This window comes from Festucalex cinctus, chromosome 5 (assembly GCF_051991245.1).
Source record: "Festucalex cinctus isolate MCC-2025b chromosome 5, RoL_Fcin_1.0, whole genome shotgun sequence".
In the NCBI taxonomy this organism is placed as follows: Eukaryota; Metazoa; Chordata; class Actinopteri; order Syngnathiformes; family Syngnathidae; genus Festucalex; species Festucalex cinctus.
Window position 1 is genome coordinate 1,755,157 of NC_135415.1, and position 22,982 is coordinate 1,778,138.

General features: G+C 43.3%; 1 protein-coding gene and 2 long non-coding RNA genes across 9 annotated transcripts in view; 1 reads left to right on the forward strand and 2 right to left on the reverse strand.

The window, feature by feature from the left end:
- The window catches only part of ydjc (YdjC chitooligosaccharide deacetylase homolog), a 324,913-nt gene that overhangs the window by 215,905 nt on the left and 86,026 nt on the right, over positions 1–22,982 (reverse strand). For 5 of the 7 annotated variants that reach the window (XR_013283724.1, XR_013283722.1, XR_013283723.1 and 2 more), the window contains exon 4: positions 14,497–14,596. Coding sequence is in view for 4 of the 7 variants with exons in the window: in XM_077522777.1 (XP_077378903.1) it covers positions 14,497–14,596 (100 nt within the window). In the remaining 3 variants the exon portion in view is untranslated. Of the gene's footprint in view, positions 1–733; positions 874–1,273; positions 1,476–1,608; positions 1,752–14,496; positions 14,597–22,982 lie in introns of those variants that run through there. The other 2 variants (XM_077522778.1, XM_077522780.1) reach the window with 2 other exon arrangements.
- LOC144019614 (uncharacterized) lies at positions 7,243–8,025 on the forward strand. Its single transcript, XR_013283725.1, has 2 exons — positions 7,243–7,629; positions 7,901–8,025. It is a non-coding gene; the product is annotated as an uncharacterized LOC144019614 (long non-coding RNA).
- On the reverse strand, positions 8,318–12,753 carry LOC144019615 (uncharacterized). Its single transcript, XR_013283726.1, has 2 exons — positions 8,818–12,753; positions 8,318–8,736 (listed from the first exon to the last, which is right to left on the reverse strand). It is a non-coding gene; the product is annotated as an uncharacterized LOC144019615 (long non-coding RNA).

A 22,982-nucleotide genomic window follows, 5' to 3' on the forward strand; every position in this document is an offset into this window, starting at 1 on the left:
AAAAGAACATGAGACAATTGCAGCTCATTCAGAACGCTGCAGCTCGAGTTCTGACCAAAACAAAAAGATCAGAACATATTACTCCAGTACTTAAGGATTTACACTGGCTCCCTGTCAGCTGTAGAATCGATTTTAAAGTTCTGCTACTCGTCTATAAATCACTAAATGGTTTGGGTCCTGAATATATCCAAGAAATGCTGATTGAGTACAAGCCCAGCAGGGCTCTGAGATCTACAGACTTGGGCCAACTAGTGGAACCCAGAGTTCGAAGCAAACATGGTGAAGCTGCATTTAGCTATTATGCAGCACACAGATGGAATAGGCTACCAACAGAAGTGAAGTCAGCCCCGAGTGTAAATGCTTTCAAATCCAGGTTAAAAACTTTGCTTTTTTCTTATACCTTTGATTAGGGACTTTTAAACAGCTTTAATTAAGTGTTTTTTTTGTTTTTTTTATTATTATTTTTATTTTTATTTGTATTTGTATTTTTATTTTTATTTTTATTTTTATTTTTTATTTTTATTTTTATCATTATCATTTTAAACTTCCTTATGTTAAATTTTTTAAAGTTTGTTGAATAATGTTTTAAGATTGTTAGTTTGTAACCTATTTTTATTTATTTTTCTTCCTCTGAATGTTAACTACTGTTTCTTGATGCTTATGTGTTGTCTTTCCTCGTGTAAAGCACATTGAGTTGCCTTGTGTATGAAATGTGCTATACAAATAAACTTGCCTTGCCTTGCCTTGCCTTGTAAATGATAGCCCGAAGAAAGGCTCGCTGTTGCTCCCAAGGCTGCACAAAACTTTGTCCACACACGGGATATGAACTGGGGGCCTCGGTCCAAGACAATGTCCATGGGGATTCCGTGGACTCTGAAAATGTGGCGGGTTAACAAGTTCGCAGTCTCAAGGGCAGATGGCAGTTTTGGCAGGATGATGAAATGAGCCATTTTAGAGAAACAATCTACTACAGTCAGTATTACTGTGTTGCCTCGGGAAGCAGGGAGGCCAGTAATAAAGTCCAATGATACATGTGACCACCAATGCGTAAGGGTCGTAGCAATCCTGCTGGAGGTCGATGGGAAGCCTTACTGCAGGCACAAATTGAGCAGACACTGATGAACTCAACAACGTCCCTCTGCATGTTAGGACACCAAAACTTCTGAGCGATAAGTAAATGCGTACGTCTCACTCCGGGGTGGCAAGCGATCCGCGAACCATGTCCCCATTGAAGCACCTTTGTGCGCAGATGGTTGGGGACAAACAATCTCACCTCCGGACCTCCGTCTGGAATTTGGATCTGGTGGAGGGCTTCTTGGACTCTTCTTTCTCCCTCCCACCATAACGCTCCCACCACCCGGGCACTTGGAACAATGGTCTCGTTGGTGTCTTCCACGGCAGGATCATAGATCCTAGACAACGCATCGGGTTTGGTGTTGGAGGAGCCACTTCTGCAAGTCATTGGTAAAGTTGAATCGGGCGAGGATCAGCGTCCAACGAGCCTGTGTGGAGTTGAGTCGCTTGGGTGCGGATGTAGGCCAGGTTCTTGTGGTCCGTGAAGACTGTATATTGTTCCTTTTCCCCCTCCAGCCAGTGCCTCCATTCCAGAGCCAGAACAATGGCCAGCCCGCATCATAATTAGCCTCAGCCGAGCTGAGGCATCAGGAAAAGAAGGCACAGGGGTGAAGCCTCCGGTTGACCGGGGAGTTCTGCGAGAGGACTGCTCCAACTCCGGAGTCCGATGCGTCAACCTCGACAACAAAAGAGAGTTCGGGATTAGGATGATCCAGTACAGGTGGACATGTGAATAAATCCTGACATAAATCCTGAGTCTGACAAAGGCGGACTCAGCTTCTGGGCTCCATTTAAACAACTTTATTTAACATCAACCTCATCAGAGGTCCTGCTCTCTGACTTTCATTTCGTATGAAGCGCCGATAGAAATTAGCGAAGCCCAAAAACCGCTGTAACTGCTTCCTCCTGGTTGGGGTTGGGCAGTCGATCACTGCTTGCATCTTTGCGGGGTCAGCTCGCAAGTGACCCTTCTCTACAATGAACCCCAGAAATTCCATTGACTCAGAATGGAACTCACATTTCTCAGCCTTCACATAAAGTTGGTTCTCTAGCAAGCGTTGCAACACCATTCTGACATGGTGACGGTGTTCATTAAGATCTTTGGAAAAGATTAAGATATCAAGGTAGACGAAACAAAATTGATTGGGCATGTCTCTCAACACATCATTTATTAGCCATTGAAAAACAGTTGGGGCATTATTAGGTCCGAAAGGCATGACCAGATATTCAAAGTGACCTAACAGAGTTTTAAATGCTGTCTTCCACTCATCCCCCTCTTTGATCTTCACCAAACGGTATGCACTCCGGAGATCTAGTTTGGTGAACACTGTTGCTGACCCTAAGGGAGAGAATGCTGAATCCAGTAGTGGTCGCGGGTATTTATCGTTAACCGTAATGTCGTTAAGGCCCCGGTAGTCAACACATGGATGTAAGGTCTTGTCCTTCTTATCAATTAAGAATAACCCAGCACCCACTAGCGAAGACGAAGGGCGGATCAAACCGGAAGCTAGTGACTTAGTTGCGTACTCGTGTAACGCTTCCTGTTCGGGTTGGGACACCTGGTACAGTTTGAAATTTGGTAATTGGGCATTTGGAATAAGGTGTATCGCACAGACATGAATGATGTGGAGGCAAGGATCGGGCTCGGTCCTTGCTGAATACCTTCTTCAAGTCATGATACTCGAAAGGAACGTTATTCAACTCAATGACCTTGAGACTAGGTTTCTGTAATGGTTGACGAACGTCCTCAGTGGACTTCATGTAGTAGGAATGACAGAAAACACTTCAATTCTCTATGGCTGAGATGGGTTAGGGTTAGGGGGTTAGAGTTAATGCAGTTAAAGTCAGGATTATGCATCTTTAACCATGGAAGGCCTAAAACGACAGGAGCAGACTGGATGGCATGATCAAGAAGCGAATCGTCTCATTATGGTTGCCGGAAAGCTGTAGATTAAGGGGAGGTGCAATGCGGGTTAATTCAGCCAGAAGGCGTCCGTCGAGATCGAACACCCATCTAGGTTTTCAAAGTCGGAGAGCAGGACAGGTAAGGACTCCTAGAACCCCTGAATCAATAAAACAGTCATCGGCCCCGGAATCGATTAGAATATTTCTCTTAATGACCTGCCCAAAACCCCACACTTCCCCAGCCAGTCCAAGTCTTTTTGCATTTGTGTCCGTCACCTGATCAAAATGTTCTGTCTCGTCCTCATAGTACTCACATTGGTGATAGGTGCTGGGGCAGGCTGACTGGTTCTCCATCGGTCGCTGTCCTCTCCGAACCGAAACAGGACCAGCTCAATGCGGAGGTGGGATCGGGCATGACGATACTTGGTTACCGAGTTGACCACAGTAGAGGCAAGCCCCAGTCTGGAAGCGTCTCCGTCGATCAGCCTGACTGGGGCGTCCTCCGCCGATCTGCATGGGCTCCTCTCCAGAAGCTTGGTCTCTCCTTCCTGGCTCGATGACTGATGTCGCAACCCCGGGGCCACCTCCATGATCCGTTGGGACGGTCTCGGTGGTACGCGAGGGGTACCGAGGAAGCTCCATGCGACGTTCTCTCCAAAACTCCCTCAAGCGGTTGTCCAATCATATGGCAAGAGCGATGAGTCCCTCTAAATCAGTTATTTCATCCCTGACAGCTAGCTCGTCCTTTACTCGCGGGTCCAGGCCCCGGCGGAAAATACTACACAAAGCAGTGTCCTCAAAACCACTTTCTGCAGCCAGTATGTGGAATTCAATGGCATAGTCTGCCACAGATTGGTTTCCTTGGTATAATCCATCAGTCTACTTCCAGCCTCCTTGCCTTTGACAGGATGATCAAAGACGCGTTTGAATTCAGCAAGGAAAACCGGCAGCGAAGTGCACACTACTGGTTTGGCATTGCTTACCGCTAGTGTTGTGTCGGTCACGACCGATTCGTTCTTTAGAATGAATCTTTTCAGTGAACGTGAGTGAACGGATCACTTCTTGAAGTGATTCGTTCTTCTCTCAGTTCATTTGAGAACAGCCACGCTCATGCCGTCAGTCTTCGCGAACGACTAATCAGAAGCTAGCGTCAGACGTGGGCAGGATTTTACTACACATGCAGCCTCACTATTGGTTTTCAGGAACGAGTCACTGGGGAAGCTTCCCGTTCGCGAGACATGAACGGATCAGTGAGTGAACGAGTCAGTGGGTGAACTTGTTGCCATTTGCGGTTCACGAACGGATTAGTAAGTGTACGAGTCAGTGAGTGAACGTGCTACCTCCATTTCCCGTTCGCGTACGATTCATTGAGTGAACGTACTGCCATACCAGTTCAGTAGGTGAGTGATTGTAGTCTTGCCATGAGTGATTCACGATTTGCCAAGGAACTAACTACTCACGGAAACGCCACTAATTCCGTGCTGGCGGGGACAAGCTTTCGTTATCATGTGTTTCTCCAAGCTAACGGCTAATGTGGTGTCCGTCCACGTACTGGGCTGGGGGCAAGCGCATAAAAACTAAATAGAGCGAGTGACAGTCTCTCTCTTTCACCAGCACATGCCTCGCGCTGCAGCAGCGGCGAGATGACGTTGTTGGGGATATCTAACAGATTTATTATCCTCTCTGTGTACTGTGGGTGATGTCGACTGTAATTATTATTATTATTACTATTATTATTATTATTATCATTATTACTACAGTTGAATTTAAAAAGTATGTCATTTAAAAAACTTTTTCTTTTTTTTTGTCACGACGTCCGGGGGGGTGTTGTGTGAACGATTCGGTGAACGAATCTTTTGAATGGTTCTTTTAAATGAACTGATTCTCGTGATTCAGTTCACCTAAAAGAACTGCAATGCCCATCACTACTTACCGCCGTAGCCAAGTTGCTGCTTTACCCGTATGTAAACTCATCAGAAACGTGACTTCAGTCTTATCTTGAGAATAGGTAAAGGGTTGTTGGTCAAATACTAACGAACAGTGTTGAATAAATTCTCTGCACGACCCAGGCTAACCCCCATTGCGAGACGGATGCGGAAGACTCGGTTCACGCAGTGGAGGTGAGGGCCCCGCTGGTTCCCTAGACACAACATTTGTGGATAAATCATCAAACTGATTGGCTAAGGTAAAACTGATTGGCTCCTTACCAGTTGAAAGAGATTAAAGATTCCTGACGTCACATAATTGCTGGTTACATGCTGATTACATCAGTTCAATTAAAACAAAACATCAGACATCACACATATTCATGACAGTACTTATGTGCATTAAAAATCTAAAACGGGTTGGCGCCGACCCGAACACAAGAGGAAGGTTAATGCTTTTATGGCCAGATATTCACTTGTGAAGAAGTGGGAAATAAACAAATTTGCAAGGAAAACTAGACTAAGTGCAATTTCTGAGGAAATTGCGTGGGAAAGCTGAAAGCTGAATGCTCATAGCTGAATGCTAAGCTGAATGTCAATAGCTGAATGCTAATGAAGGAAATCCATCCATCCATCCATTTTCTTGACCGCTTATTCCTCACAAGGGTCGCAGGGGGTGCTGGCGCCTATCTCAGCTGTCTCTGGGCAGTAGGCGGGGGACACCCTGGACTGGTTGCCAGCCAATCGCAGGGCACACAGAGACGAACAACCATCCACACTCACACGCACACCTAGGGACAATTCGGAGAACCCAATTAACCGGCCATGCATGTCTTTGGAATGTGGGAGGAGACCGGAGCACCCGGAGAAGACCCACGCGGGCACGGGGAGAACATGCAAACTCCACCCAGGAAGGCCGGAGCCTGGACTCAAACCGGAGTCCTCAGAACTGGGAGGCGGACGTGTTTCCCTAATGAAGGAAATAGAAATATAAATTCTGTGAAAATTACACAGTAATTAACTATTAATTACTAGTAGTTGTAGTAGTAGTAGTAGTAGTAGAAACAGTATTAGTCTTATTAGTAATTATTAAGTAGTTAAATAACAAATACAAACCCATCACCCATTCTCATTTGGTAATCAGCACTAGACACCGACCATACATTACTAGGAGAGTAACTTTTTTTTTTTAATTCATCTATTTATAAGCAATGCCTATACTCATTCACATCTTTGGGTGACGGTGTTGAAAAAAAAGGGATTATCAACAAACGTCAGCTAAGATCAGCACAAAAAAGAATGCCATGTCAGTCTACTTGGCACAAAACACAACTCCTTGTCTAATCAGATGGCACCTTAAAGTCAGGTCACTTCAGCAGCGTTCCATTCATAACATTATTCATGATCATCATCAGACTACTGCAATTGGCTGGCAACCATTCAATCAGGGTGCACCCCACCTACTGCCCGAGGCTGGATAGGCTCCAGCACCCCCGCGATCCTTGTGAGTAGTAAGCGGCAAAGACAATAGATGGATGAATCATCGGACTAACAGAAGGCGAATTTATCAGCCAACGAGAGAAAGAAAACGTCTTCAGAAATTCATTTTGTCATATCTAGTGATATTTCTGTGATTCAAAACTTTTTTTTTTTCGTCTGAGGAAATATTCTAATATTTTGAGATAGGATAATTGAGTTTTCTTAAGCTGTAAGCCATAATCAGCAATATTAAAATAATAAATGGCTTGCAATAGGTCGCTTGCACATGTCGTCACTTCCGCCTCGGATTTCTCGTAGTCGCCATGCTGGGTGGCCTCCATTTACGTAGCGATTCGGTCTAACACGTATCTATCACGTTTGTTTTCTGCGTTTAAAATGGTACATTGTTGCTGCATCGTTGGCTGTTCGAACAAAGCCAAGGGGGAAAATGGTCGGTCTTTTTTCCGAATTCCGAAAATAATTAGGAACCAGGGCCTGGAGACAGGAGTGCGGACTCCGGAGGGAAGTCGTTACTTTGGGCTCGTGTGTGCAGCGATCACTTTGTGAGCGGTAAGCTTGTTTACCTTTATTTAATGCATGAGGATTAATAACGTTTCGACCGCCCATATATGGGCAAGTTGCTTATGTTTTGGATTCATGAGCAAGCAAGTTCGGTAGTACAAGCTGGCTAGCGGACGTTAGCCGAAAGCTAACATCGAACATTTTCACCCAAGTAGTGCCAGTGCAAAGTGTTTACTGCTGAAATTGGATTGATTAGTCTTGGGCTTTTAATGCCGATAACATGTTTTTTGGTGGCAAAATGTAAACTTGGGGAAAAAAAAGAGACAGAAGGGGCTGATGCAAGAAAACAGACCCCCGGGGGTGATGCAAGAAGACAGACCCCCGGTAGCCTACACATCATGCTAAAGAACTTATTCACGGCCACCCTACTGCGGTAAAATAACCAGTCTTTCCATATTTTATTTGTTTATATATTTGTTTATTTTAACAGGTCACCCTGCGCCCGTTTTTTCTGTCCAATCATCCCGACTGTGCTCCAACATTAAAGTTGGGTCCCAAGTTACAACATCTATGTCTCAGCCCAGTCGGTGCCAAGATATGAACGTGCACAGGAGAGACAAGCAAAGAAAAGACGACTCGAAGTGGCAGAGAGTTTGTTGCAGTTATGCAGCCAGATGGCTCCAGTAACCTGTACCCTCAAGTACTGCTGACATCATTGACTCTGGTATGCCACTCAGAATTCATTACATGATATATTGTATGCATGAGTGAATGTATGTGTTTGTTTGTTTGTGTACACGCACCTTATATTTTAGAGACATTTGGAAGTGTTTATAGAAATAAGTATTTGCCTGTAGCAATGTTCATACATTAAAAAATGCAACAAAATGTGTACATTTCTTTTACACTGACAAAAAAACTATACTACTTTACTATATTAAACCTATTACTGGTACCGTATTTTTTTGTGATTTTTTCTTTATTTTTTTCTTTAGGGATCTCATGCCACACCGACTTGATTGCCAATGACATGATGGAAACGAAGGCGAGCATCAAAGCATTGGAGGAGGACAACATGCGACTGTTTGTTTGGCGCTAATAAAGGCAGCGTTTATACAAATTATATTGTTGGGTTTGTTTACAAAGCTATACATAATACAAATGACAGGATTTGACTCAATGTGCAATATGGTCCCTCTTAAAGTAATGGCATAAATCTATTATTTCTAAAAGCACAAAAAATGAAGTGAATAATGATTAGATGTAGTAATTTCAGGGTTAAAAATTGAACTGTTAATTAATGTAGTTTATTTTAGCACAGGTGCCTACCATCCTGAGATGACGGTATGATGTAATGTTGATGGGGTACGCAATGACTTTCATTATGCTATGTACAGAGGAAAAAGTTGCTCTCTTTTAAATTTGTTTAATGAAAGACAAGTACCAGTACTGTGTTACAGTTTTCCCAATAATCCTTGTTTCACACTTGTCACAAAACCACTGTCCTTTTGGCAGTCTAGATTGGCACACTTCAAGTGATATCATTTGATTTTACAATCTGCTGCAGCACAAAAAACTACTTTATTCCGCATCTTTGAAGTACATGAGCAAGTGGTAGGTGACAGCGGCTGAGCAGGAACACTGGAAGTCCACTGCTGATCTAGTAAATGCTCTCCCGAGCAATTCAGGTAAGGAGGGGATTTTGGGAAAAAAAAACTCTGGCTTTTCCAACTGGCCAAAACGAGCGATCTGGGTGGACTCGCTCAATCACACTTTGTCCACACCACAAAGTCGCAGAAGTCCGTCCAGTTAAACTCATCTGTGCCTGAATCTGAAAATATTACAAACATTGTAATGAAAATATGAAACATAGAATTAAATAAGAAACTACAAAAAGTAAAGCCATACATACCTGGTAATACTATTGGTGTTGTCGTGACAAGTGATGGGAATTGTTGCCATCTGGCACCAGACAGAAATTGGGTGTTGTGACAGCCTCCTTAACCGTGAGATCATAAGAAAAGCTGTCAGTATGCTCAGTAGTTACCATGAACACGTTTTATTGTACTGGAAACTGAAACTAAAAATACGTCCTCTGAGAGTGGTTAACCTTAACCATTTAGAATAAGTTGATTAAGTAACATGTAACTAGTGAAAGGGTAGCATTAAATTTAATTAAGCCACGGGGAGGCTGTGCAGTTACTTTTTATTCTTATACGCTCTGCCATATTTGCCTGTTATAAAATTATTAGAAAAACCACATCAGGTAAAGCCAGCTGTGCATGTAAACACAATGATAACAGGAAGCCTGAGAACAAATCAACATTTTTGTGTGCAGAATTACCAACACCATGTGGTTTACTTACGTGCAACAGCAACCGTTTCTTCTGATGCGATGTTAAAGTTTACACTCTGTATCCACCCGCTTACAAAATAATTGTAAGCCTCCAGGGATTTGTTGGCGTGTTATGGAGCATGTTGTCAACACGAGGTAGGGAAAGATGTCCAGAGATGTCACATTTGGCCAGCAAGCTTTCTCCGTCAAAAAAAAAATCACCCTTGGTCAGGACGTAATTAGGATCAATCCCGCCACACAGAGACACCTTCTGCCTGTATCGTTTTTGATCTTCCGGTAAATCGTGAAAATACTGCGAAAATTACATCAGGTTGATAAGCTCTACCGTGTAACTCGCGAGTGTACCTTGTGAACCGGCGGACACCCAATATGGCGCCCGAAGGAAAAACTCCCATGATGCATTACGATGTGCAAGCGACCTATATTTCAATTAATTTGTAATAAATCCAGAATGTATGGCATTTTTACTTATTTAATTGCATTACAAAAAATAATGGACTTCACAAACAGTCCTGTACATCAGTGTCAGTCACGTAATATTCTGGCCACTCGCGCTCGATAATTAGGTGCTACTGACAAATTCTGTTATTTATTATTATTATTTTATTTTTTTTTTTACTGAAAATCAGTGATCACGTTGTAACAATTATGGCCCAGTCCACCCTCTATTCTTTTTTTTTTTTTTTTTTTTTTTCCTTCTTCCAAAGAGAACTCTGCAGGTCTACAAAATTCCACAGCTCAGGAAGGATCTAATCTTGGTTAGGTCTGCAGGTGGTCACTCAACCACAAACAAAGCTCTTTTGAAGCCGCTGAACAGGTCACATAGGAATTTTTGCGTCTGCAAAAAGACTTTGTTTAAGCCCGAGCTCCCGGGGTCGGAGAGCTCTGTTATGACTTCAGAGACACAGCCAACTGGTCACAGGAATGTTTATGACGTTCTTTATCAGCTACAAGAAGATGCTAGGCACCGCTCTCCAGGGGTCAGTGACCAGAGTCACCCCTGGAACATCTAGATGGAGCAACAGCGCCGCCAAGTGGTGGAACTTGGGACTATCCTTAGTGACAGTTCTTACAAGTAACTCCATTTTACGCGTTTATACCATTCATAATTCTTGATAGATAACTGAACTACGAATGATTCTTGCTATGTCTTTGTGTGTATGAACGTCCTATCGCATTTGTATTCCATAAGGAATGAAAGGTAATTAATATCTCTTAGTTTAGTCAGATTAGGCAAATAGGAATTACCTCACAAAATTAGTTATGATGCGTCAATCGTGATGTGTGCTAAACGTTGTTTTGTGGGAAAACTGGCTTGCCAGCCTGACCAAATTTAATGCCAAATTATTAATCCTTTTAATAATTTGCTTTTTAAAGTCTGTGTTGAACGAATAGAAGGGTTGTGCCCATCACCCACGATTGGCCCCGCCCAGAAACTTTAAAACAACGAGGGGATCCCCCCTCGTTCGCTCTCTTTTGCCCCTCTTACCGCTTGCTCACTCTTCCTGCAAGCTTACTGCGTCCCCATCACTTCCACACCTGCTCCCACTGACTCTTTGTTCCAAACACGTGGCCCCTTTTTCCTGGCAGCGACAAGTTGCCACGAGAGCAGACACTCGGAGCAGGTGTGCTCAACTTCAACGCTGACCCCCAAAGAGACTCTTTTACTTCCTTTTTTTTTTTTTTCTTCACCATCGGTGACCGCCCGCTACCAACGAGTTCCGCGGCCCCGTGGTACACTTGCATCGTACCGCCAGATTCAAAGCTGTGCACCCAAGCCAATCTCACCTGCTATTCGGTGGCGCCCCGCCACGGTGCAAGCTCACCTCCAACGGCTGGCCTGCAGGCACGCAGCGGACCGAGCTCCAACAACTGAAATCGGACAGCTGAGACACCACCCCGCCGCGGTGCAAGCTCACCTCCAACGGCTGGCCTTCTCCGGTGGACCGAGGGCGGACCGTGCTCCAACACCTGGAGTCTAGGGCGGTCCAGCGGAACCAACCACGCCAGAGAAAGATCTCGCCGACCAATTAGGGGACGAGCCGCGCAACAACGTCAGCCCCCCCGAGCGGCTCCCTTCCTCACCTGTGGAATAGCTTTTTTTTTCTTGCCTTTTTGAACGAACATTGACTATTTTTTCCCCCTTTTTCAAAAGACCTCCCGTTTCTGCTCGTTCGACGCAGCACCCAACTCGTAAGTGCACGTTTGATCCCCAATTCGACATATCACTGTGTGCAACTTACATTTGAAACATATCACAGATCTGGCAAGTTAAATGTCTCTTTTCCTGTTTCCTTATTCGTTCACATTCTTTCCCTATTTTGATTAGCTTTATTTTATTTCTTTTCTTCTGACGGTAGAATAGTTAGATATAGGCAGTGTTTTGATTCTGTAGTGTAACAATCGTGAATAAATGCATGTTTTATTAACTCTATTCCGCCTAAGTCATCTGTGTTTCCGAGTGGATTATTATTCTTTTGTTAGTACAACGAACCACTGAAGATTGAGTGCAGTGACTTTAGATTATGAATGGCTGATGAATAAAGGATTTTGGTCGTTGTTTGCTCCTGTTAACCAAAGCAAAGCCAACGTGGTGCCCCTAGAGGTTATCGAGGTAAATACAATTGACCTCTGTAACGTCCAGATTATTAATTCGTCAAAAAGACGACCCAATTATCTCTACAACATGTTTTCTCACCGAATGAAGCACGGCATCGGAACAACGTATCGCTGGACACTTGCCGAGCCTCTGCTTCAAGCGTTCCGTTATGTTGTGTTGCAAATTAAAAAAAAGAGACAAGCGATTATGATACTTCTGTCACGAGCACTGATACTCTTCTTGAGCGTCTGCTTTGAGTGTAACATCACTCGCATTTACAACAGGCCACATTTTACAATTTTGACAAGATCAAATGGCTGTTGTCAAGAGATTTTAGTTTTAACATTAACGCCTGACTGGGATCGTACCCGTGACCTCACGGTTCATGCTTCAGTGCGCTATCCGCTCAACTACGGAGAAAGGATGTGAAGCTTTGCTTCGATTTTGTAGTAATCAGGTGATTCACGGAGGGCTTGCTATCTGAAACCACATTTTACTTACTGAATTGATGGATGCACCTAGGGATTAGTATATATTAGGGGTGTAAAAAAAAAAACGATTCGGCGATATATCGCGATACTCCATCGCGCGATTCTCGAATCGATTCAATAAAAAAAAATCGATTTTTTTTTTTTTTTTTAAGAGCTCAGAATTGTTCATTCGGTAGTCTTACCGATTCAACGTCTTATCATCATTGCCTTTTTTTTTTTTGTGTGTGTGTGTGAATTGATTTTTAAACTTCCATTTTTAATGGAAAAATATTCAACAAAACGTCTGACTTCGGGTTAGGATTCACACCTTGAGCATGGAAGAATGTTATATGAACGGAACATTAAGCCTTAATATTTTATTTTAATGCTGTTCAAACATGAAACAGATTACAAACTCTATAAGACTGAAATTTCCGATAAATAAATAATACATTTTCATATAAATCTTACACTCTACAAGCTTACTGATTAGTATTTTCTAAATTTGAATGAAAAAAAATCGCAACAATCGACTTATAAATTCGTATCGGGATTAATCGGTATCGAATCGAATCGTGACCTGTGAATCGTGATACGAATCGAATCGTCAGGTACTAGGCAATTCACACCCCTAGTATATATATATATATATATATATATATATATATATATATATATATATATATATATATATATATATATATATATATATATCTTTTATGTAAAACAATTGAACAATATTCATGTATGAAATGATAGTTGAGGGTGACAAAAAACAACATTTCCCCACCGAGATTCGAACCGGGACTTGCGTGTTTCTAAAATGCACCTGCGATCAAGTTACTTACCAGGTGAGCTAACCTGACTTGTTGCAAATCAGAGCAAATTGGCCTATTTGTCTTGCAAAGTGCCATCTGATTCTGAAAGGCAACGCTGATTGGGGACACATGCGTTTAATAATTTTACTATAACGCATTTCCTGACATGATAGTCAGTTGGTGTACATTTATACCCCTTAGCATAATTGCCACGGATACATTTCCAATGCACAGTCGGCGGTGTGATTTGAACCTGCGACCTCCTGGTTACTGTACAACGCACTCTGAATAAGAAATCATTGTTATATATTATGTTGTACATTTTTACTGCCATACCTGATTTATTGTGTCGAAATATGGGGGAAATACATACAAAACCAACATACAATCTGTCTTTAAATTACAAAAAAAAGAGTCATACGAATAATTAACATTATATAGAACCAACAAATTTGTTATTCAATAAATTAAATACTCTCAAATTCCATGACCTTGTCGAATTTAAAACAGCTCAAATAATGTAATTTAAAAAGAGATTTAAAAAAGATAATGATAGAAAAATATGTAAATCAGGTATAACTGGAAATAACTGTGTGGGCATGTATGTTTATATGTGTATGTACTGTGCATGTGTGCCCACATATGTTCAACACATTTATTGTATTGTATATGTAGGGCTTTACTTTGGCTCTCTTTTTTTGTGTAAATGTAATGGGTAAGCACTTAAAACTCATACCATTATATCTGTGAAATTAAGATGTTTTGTTTATTTTCTATTGTTTAATTTTTACGTTAGTAAGAACAACTTGTTTGTATATTATCATGATAGAAGTATTCGGAAGTAGGACTTGGTTTGTTTTTGTACTTCTTCCTACTCCTTTTTGAACATGTAAATTATGATACTATTGACATTTTTTTTCTTTTCTCCTTTTTTTAAACCTCAACTTGTATTTTGTACTTGTGATGTTTGTGTTTATGTTCAATGAACCAACCAACCAAAAAAATAATTGTTCATTTATCCTGATTGTAATCTCGTCAGTCATTTTAATTTCTGATCATATACAACATAACTATTGATGTTGGTTGGAATGTTAAGATATTCTAGATTGATACATTAATACATATAAAATTATGTAACTTCATTAAAACATAGACGTAAACTAAAGTGGGCCGGTCTGAGCCATGAAACTCCAGGGCTGAAAATGAGTCCCAGTCCAGCCATGGTTACAGATATAAAACAATATGTTGGATTAATCCTCTCCTAAACCTTTAGTGACAGAGGCAACTTAATTTGAACTGCAAAAAGGGATAAAGAGACAGATGTGAACAATGGCTATATTTGACTTACCTTGCAGTATATGAACATGCTGATGTCCATCCATATGATGAGGCAGGTGACCTGTCAGTTCTCTGAAAAGTCTTATCTGGTCTCTCAGCTCTAGTTTCACCTGAAATGGGAAAAAAAAGAAGACTGACATGGGGAAAAAGTACTCAGGATGTCGCGATCACATTTTTTTTAACCCAAGTTTGAATCCGAGTCACCTCATTTTGAAGATCGGCCTATTCCGAGTCCCGATCCAATACCTTGGCATTGTATTATGGAGAGAAAAAAATAGTGCATGTACACACACACACACACACATATATATATATATATATATATATAGGGCGGCACGGTGGTCGAGTGGTTAGCACATCCGCCTCCCAGTTCTGAGGACTCCAGTCCGAGTCCAGGCTCCGGCCTTCCTGGGTGGAGTTTGCATGTTCTCCCCGTGCCCGCGTGGGTCTTCTCCGGGTACTCAGGTCTCCTCCCACATTCCAAAGACATGCATGGCAGGTTGATTGGGCGCTCTGAATTGTCCCTAGGTGTGCTTGTGAGTGTGGGTTGGTTGTTGGTCTCTGTGTGCCCTGCGATTGGCTGGCAACCAGTCCAGAGTGGCCCCCGCCTACTGCCCAGAGCCAGCTGAGATAGGCGCCAGCACCCCCCTTGTGAGGAATAAGCGGTCAACAAGATGGATATATATATGTATATATATATATATATATATATATATATATATATATATATAGTAAGGGAAATCGGTCCAATTAATTATTAAATCAATAATTGTTAATTATTAAATTAATAATCAATTGGCTCATTAATTGAAGGAGACTCAAACTTAATGTTTAAATTAAGTTGAGCTTGCCTGCGGAGCACCACATCTCTTTTTGATAATTTTATCAGGATAACAGATGAGAACCTCGTTGAATCAGTCATTAAAAAAATGAAGGTTGTGCCCTTACTACAATTTTGTGAGTTCTTTGTTCAGCTTAGAGGTCACTATAAATTGATGAAACACACACACACAGTAAAAACAGGTTTTGAGTTTTTTCGCCGCGCCTGTCGCAACACGCGATGGCTTCTGTGCGTTGCCGTGTGCTGGAGGTTAAGCAAGCTGGGCTAGCTATTTGTCTGGCAGCAGGAACAGAAGGGCCAGGGGCCCAAGAGAGCAGAGCCAAGAGAGCCGCGGAAAGAGCGGGAGCCAAAAAGGAGCCAAGAGAGAGAGCAGCAAGCAGGGAGCGTGCTTTTAAATTGGGAGGGCGGCGGCCTCCACACCAGGGGTCCGGTAAGACCAAAGTGGAAAATTACCAGCTTGGAGAGGGTTTTGGTAGAGACTAATCAGATTGAATCTGGATCCCATGTTTGTTGAGATTCTAAGGTCAGAATTCAATCAATGCAACACGTACAATTGAATACCTCAAATGAAATGTTACCTAGCTTACACTGTTAAAACGTGCATACACATGAAAGTTTAGTGGAGAATCTGCCACTGCAATGGAACATTTTCATGACATTTCATGGAGTCAACATGTCAAAAATGGCAAACATAACATCTTATAATTCATTGTTCTGTTGCAAAATAAGAAAGTCAAGTTTCTAAGAAGGCTTTTACTGTTCTGACTTGCGTGTGTGTGCGTGTGCGTGTGTCAGTCAGAACATGTGTGGCTGTTTGTGGGTGATGTTCTTGTCCTCCCCACCCCCCACGGTGGCATGTCCAGGACACAGGAGTGGAATTCCTTTGGAACTGAGGTTGCAAAAAGTTACAAGCGGCCGATCATCGTTACAATGAAACAAGTATTGGCATTGTAAAACAAGTATTGACATTGTAAAAGGTTGTATTAAAAAATAAAATACAGTACTTGTTTCAATGTCAACGCAGATTTTTCCACAATGACAATTTCTTTTTTCCAATACCAAATCTTATTGTTAATGTTGTGGCTCCATGGTTTTGGCAATAGTTTTCAAATAAAAAAATATAGCAATTTCCCACTTTATTTAACATTTATTTTAAGTGTGAAATTGAAAAAAAAAAAGACTACCAATGTAAGCCCCAATTATTTATGATCAAACCACGGCCACTTCCGGTTAGGGCCACACGCCATCCAAATAGAGATACAGATAATTTAGATTGTTGAACAGATACATATAGTGGTGTACTCGCTCAATCCTGCTGACCATCATTTCAGTGTTTCATGGTGCTTTCTGTCTTTTGTGTTATTTTATTGATACTTATTTTATTTACTTATTCACTTCCCTACACTTATTAATTTTTAATGTTTATTTCATTTTCTTGTATACTTAACTACTTATATTTATTAGAGGTGTCCCGATCCGATAAAACAGTATCAGATTTTTTCTGTCTATGTCCAAAAATATCCGATATTTGCACTCATATACAAGGCAGGCCATTCCAGTGTCCGCTCCGCTGAATTTATTGTGCTTGATGACCAGCCCCTGTCAGTCCTTAGTAATGTCACCTTTAAACACTTAATTGAGCACCTCGAACCTTACTACATTATGCCGAGCCATCACTACTTTGAAGATAAAACTATACTGCAGATGCATGGTGAGGTTCTAAGGTGTGTAGCGGCTTATGTGGCAAAAGCTAACACTGTTAGCTTCACCATGTACATCTGGAGCTCAGACCACCATCCGCTGTCCTTAATAAGTCTGACTGCGCACTGGATTGAAAACAAATTTACGTGTAGGAGACTAGTGTTACATGCATGCGAGTTCAGAGGTTAACACATGTTTGGACATTTGTTTCCGTTTGGACATTTGTTGTAACAGTCAAGGCTACATGATAAGGCTGTATGTATTGTGGCTACAATGAAACTGCTGTCAATATGCAAAATGGGGGTTGGTGGTCTGGTTCCTGGAATGCAGCTGGCGGGGGCCGCTCTGCTGGGTGAGCTAGGCTGGGCAGCACACAGGAGTCATCAGATCTACAACGTGCTAGCAACCAGTGGTGCTACCTGACCAGAATCGAGGCAAAAATTGCTTGAATAGCAATGGGCAGGATGCAAGCCGATCTACTCTTCTGGAAACCACAACATGTGTGAAAGCTGACCCGAGGTCAACGAAGACGCTACTGGTGAAAGAGAAGAATTGCGCTTGCCTTGGCTGCTCGCCTGGCGGGGTGGGCCTGCTGGTGGCATCTGGGGACCGATTCACCAGTTCTAAATGATTGGGACTAGCTGCAATCTACACACGAACATTCAAGATGAACTGAGCGAGCAGTGTCTGGGATAGTATGGGATGGATAACGCTAAAAATTAATGACTATTCTAAATAATGTATATGCGTTATAGTAATGGGTCGATGGGGACGGGTCTCGAATAAGCCTCGGCTTCTACCAGTTAGCCCTTCTTTCGGATGTCAATGTTGCAAATGACGTGGTGTGATTGATGTAAGCTGTAATGTGTCCCAAAGGAAAAAATGAATAAATAAACCAAACATAGCTACTGCAATCACAAACGCCATAGAGGACATGCTGAAGGAATAGAATATCGATAAAAATAAAGTTCATCCTAGGTGTGTGACGCTTAGGATGTTTTGCACACAGTCTTCAGCTTGTAGTACATGAAGGACTATTGTCACAGCAAGATGTAATTGATGCACTAGCCAATGCAAGAAAAATAGTGGGCCACATTAAACATTCCCCCAAGGCTTATTATACAGGCCTTGAGGACTTCCAAAGAGAGATGGACGTCACACCAAAACGTCTGCAGCAGTATGTTCAGACACGATGGAGTAGTACTAAGCACATGATTGCCAGCCTCATTCATCAAAAACCACCACAACATGCATATTCATCCATCCATCCATCCATCTTCTACCACTTATCCGAGGTCGGGTCGCAGGGGCAGCAGCTTTAGTAGGGAAATCCAGACTTCCCTCTCCCCAGCCACTTCAACCAGCTCCTCCGGCGGGATCCCAAGGCGTTCCAAGGCCATCCGAGAGATATAGTCTCTCCAGCGTCTCCTGAGTCGTCCCCGGGGCCTCCCGCCGGTAGGACATGCCCGGAACACCTCTACAGGAGGCATTCGAACCAGATGCCCGAGCCACCTCAACTGGCTCCTCTCTATGCGGAGGAGCAGCGGCTCGACTCAGTCCCTCCCGGATGACCGAGCTTCTCACCCTATCTCTAAGGGAGAGCCCAGACTCCTTCCGGAGGAAACTCATTTCAGCCGTTAGTATCCGGAATCTTGTTCTTTCAGTCACAACCCACAGCTCGTGACCATAAGTGAGGGTGGGAACGTAGATCGACTGGTAAATCGAGAGCTTCGCCCTTTTGGCTCAGCTCTTTCTTCACCACGATGGACTGATATAGAGTCCGCATCACTGTAGACGCTGCACCAATCCGCCTGTCGATCTCTCGCTCCATCCTGCCCTCACTCGTGAACAAGACGCCAGTGACTCCTCAATGCCATCCATCCATCCATCCATTTTCTTGACCGCTTATTCCTCACAAGGGTCGCGGGGGCTGCTGGCGCCTATCTCAACTGGCTCTGGGCAGTAGGCAGGGGACACCCTGGACTGGTTGCCAACCAATCGCAGGGCACACAGAGACGAACAACCATCCACACTCACACGCACACCTAGGGACAATTCGGAGCGCCCAATTAACCTGCCATGCATGTCTTTGGAATGTGGGAGGAGACCGGAGTACCCAGAGAAGACCCACGCGGGCACGGGGAGAACATGCAAACTCCACCCAGGAAGGTCCGAGCCTGGACTCGAACCGGAGACCTCAGAACTGGGAAGCGGACGTGCTAACCACTCGACTACCGTGCCGCCCGACTCCTCAATGGTGTGTGTCTATTTGTCTAAAAACCTCTGACTTATCCGGGTGAGGGCGCGCCTCGGAGGAAGTGCAATTCTCCCTTGACAGTTTGTGATACTAAACAATAGTAACTAGAATAGTGCAAAAGTCCATTTAGGAAGTTGAAACACTGCAAGAAGACGTCAGGGAAGTGAGTCCTCATTCATATGAAAGAGTATAAAAATGAGCGTTGACGCGATGTAAACGTTTCTACAGAGGGAGCAGCTCTGACCTCCGAGGGTAGGGCATTCCAGAGCACTGGAACCCGAATCGAGAACACTCTTGAACCCGCGGACTTCTTTTTGACTCTTGGCATCATCAAAAGACCAGCGTGTTGTGAATAAAGGTTTCGTGTCGGAACGGTACTATTAAGTCGACGAGATAGGAAGGTGGTAAGCCGTGTAATAATTTGTATGTAAGTAACAGAACCAACAGACCTGACTAAAAAGGTTCATATCGATTGTTAGCGGCCATATAATCATTCAGCTATTGCGCTTTTTCATGTATTTTTGCAATAAATAGTCAATTTGATATCGGCCTGTAATTACACTTTAATAATTAGATTCTGGGTCGAGGTTAATTTGTTTAAGTAGAGGTTACAGCAGAGGTAACAGCAGTTTTAAGAGCTACACGAACAGTGGCATTAAAAAGTGATAAGTTTGGAAGGTCCCAAGATAGGAAACAATTCTTTAAACCAGTTTGCCCAGAAGTGAGTCAAGCAAGCAGGTTGTTTGTTTCATCGCACTAACCAAATTCGTAAGGTTTTCAGTTATTAGCCAGACTGTCATTAATGTCATTAATAACATCAGGGATTGCGCGATTTAACTGAGATTTATGCACAGAGCCCATAATCTCATCTTTAATAAGATGGATCTTTTGTGTAAAAAACAAAAAACAAAAAAAAAAAACTGCATAAAATCTGAGCTGAATGTGATGTCGGCTGCTGTTGCGCTAACATTGCTACTGTATCAAATAAGTATTTAGGGTTATTTTTATTAAGACCGATAATTCTAGAGAGATAATTAGTTTTTGCTAAAATGACAGCTTTATATTTACTAAGGGTGTCACGATTTCGATTTTTTATCGAAATCGATCGAAATTACGTCACGATTTCGAGCATCGAAATAGAAGAGAGGACACACGATTCGATGCCCCCCCCGCGCGCCCGCCGCCACCGCCACCTCCCAGGAAAGCAAATGAGACGCAGCCATTCAGCTACTAGCTAACGGCACTTGTTAGCTGACTTCTCCTGCAGTCATGATGGCAAGCGCGGACAGACACAGCAATGGTGCTTCAAGCCGCTCCCGCTTCTCTCGTCACCAGTTTGGAAACATTTTGCGTTCCCGGTGAGTTATGTCGACAACGTTCACGTTGTCGATAAAAAGACCACAGTTGCAAGATATGCTATGTGCGCGTACTGTACTCGGCCACGGTGTTACGCCCGGCTCGTCAAGGGGAAGGGAAGTAACACAATAACAGAAAATATAGAGTAGATAAACACGGGTCGACTTTAACATCTGAGTAGTTTTAATTGAAATTTCAGGCAGGGGTTTGACAAGGGAGTGAAAGTGGAAGGTGAACAAATAATAACCGCATTTGACAGAACTGACAGAACGGAGGAGAAACAACAATAACCAATAGGGGTATAATACACGGATACACAATAGCGTCGCGCTGGCACAGTCGTCCAATCGGAGTATCGCGCTGGCACAGTCGTCCAATCGGAGTGTCGCGCTGGCACAGTCGTCCAATCGGAGTGTCGCGCTGGCACAGTCCTCCAATCAGAGTGTCGCGCTGGCGCATTCAAACTGAAGTACCATTATACGGGCACCAGCCGACACAAACACACACATACATACTAGGGGAGCGGAGCCGGCGGCGGGCCCGAGCCGCCAGCCGTAACAACGGGAAACACGACAAACATGACGGGACATTTACGCAGGCATCACAAAGATTTAGATTTATCAAATTCAACTAGAAGTGGGAAAACAACGGTCCAACCAACTATTTCATCCTCATTTACAGTGAAACTTCCACACACTTCAGCTCGCGCGAAACGCCAGATCCATAGGTCTATTTATAGCAGCAGACCTGCAGCCTTGGAAAACGCTGGATTCAAACATTTAATTAGTGTACTTGAACCACGCTACAGTATGCCCAGCAACTGTAAATGTTGGGATATAGTTTGTTCAGGCTGTATTTGTTCCATGACTTTGGATACAATATATTTTTTGTTGTTGTTGCACATTGCACATTATTTTAAGAGGAACGCACAGCACACTGTTGTAACCAAAAACAGTCAATAGATGGCAGGCACCCACTGTGACTTTTTGTTTTTGTTTTTTTATTTTTTATTTTACACTTCAGTAAGAACAAGACGGTTAACTTTATATTGTAAATAAATTCTTTGAATTTGATCATTCCTGCCTAATGTCAATTATCATATATTACATAAATTTACACAAAAATAATATGGAAATTGCATCACCTATATGTAGCCGATCTTTTGAAATAAGATTTACTGTACAATGAATAGAACCAATGATCATAGACTAGCCTTAGCCTACAGAAGCATATGCCTCTGTGTTATAAAGTGGGGGAGCGGAAAAAAAAAAAAAAAAAAAAAAAAAATCGAAAAAAAAATCGAATCGTGACCCCAAAATCGAAATTTAAATCGAATCGTGGAGTTGGCGAATCGTGACACCCCTAATATTTACTGTACACTGCATCCGAATGTTGACTCTGTATTGCACCTGCCAGAGCCCTCATGCACTGCGCAGCTGTCCACCTTTCTAGGGATGACAGGCTTCTACTTGCGCTTCCTTCCCAACTACTCCGATACCACTGCACCTCTGCGGGCCCTCCTGAAACAGGGCGCCTCCTGGTCCTGGACGGCAGCATGTTTGGCTGCCAACCGCCGACTCAAAAGACAACTTACCTTGCCGGCTGTACTCGCTCATTTTGACCCACAAAGCCCCACATTCGTGACTTGTGATGCATGCAACACTGCATTTGGGGCTGTGCTGTCCCAACTTCATCAGGGGACCGAGCGCCCAGTGGCCTTCGCATCAAGATCACTCACTTCTACTGAGCAGAAGTACTCGGTCGGAGAGAGAGAGAGAGAGAGAGAGAGAGAGGGCCTTGCTTGTGTTTGGGCATGTGAAAGATGGCATATGTAGCTTTATGGACGACACTTTACACTCGCACGGACCATAAGGCTCTCACAGCTTTGCTAGCTTCGACTGGGTCGGGGCACAAACCGTTGCGGCTGTACCGGTGGACCGAGAGACTGCAAGCATATGATTTCACCACTCAGTTCACACCTGCCAGGGAAAATGTGGTGGCGGACCTACTCTCCCGTGCCACCTCCGGTTCTGTGCCAGACACCAACCATGGCACCTTGGAACAGGGTCTCATCCTCATGTTACACACACACCCCTCCAAGCTGTCGTCTCGCTGCATGACCTTCAGGCAGCATCTGCAGAAGACCCTACGCTGACCCAGCTCCGCGCCTTTATTCGGGAGGGCTGGCCTGTGAAGGTGTCAGAAGAGCTGCGCCCTTACACCGGGTTAAAGGTGAGTTTTAATGTTGGAATGATGTCTGTGTGGCTAGGGGCCTTTGCACTGTGGTCCCATTCTCCTTGAAGCCCCGCATTTTAACCATGGTCCACGAGGGACATCTGGG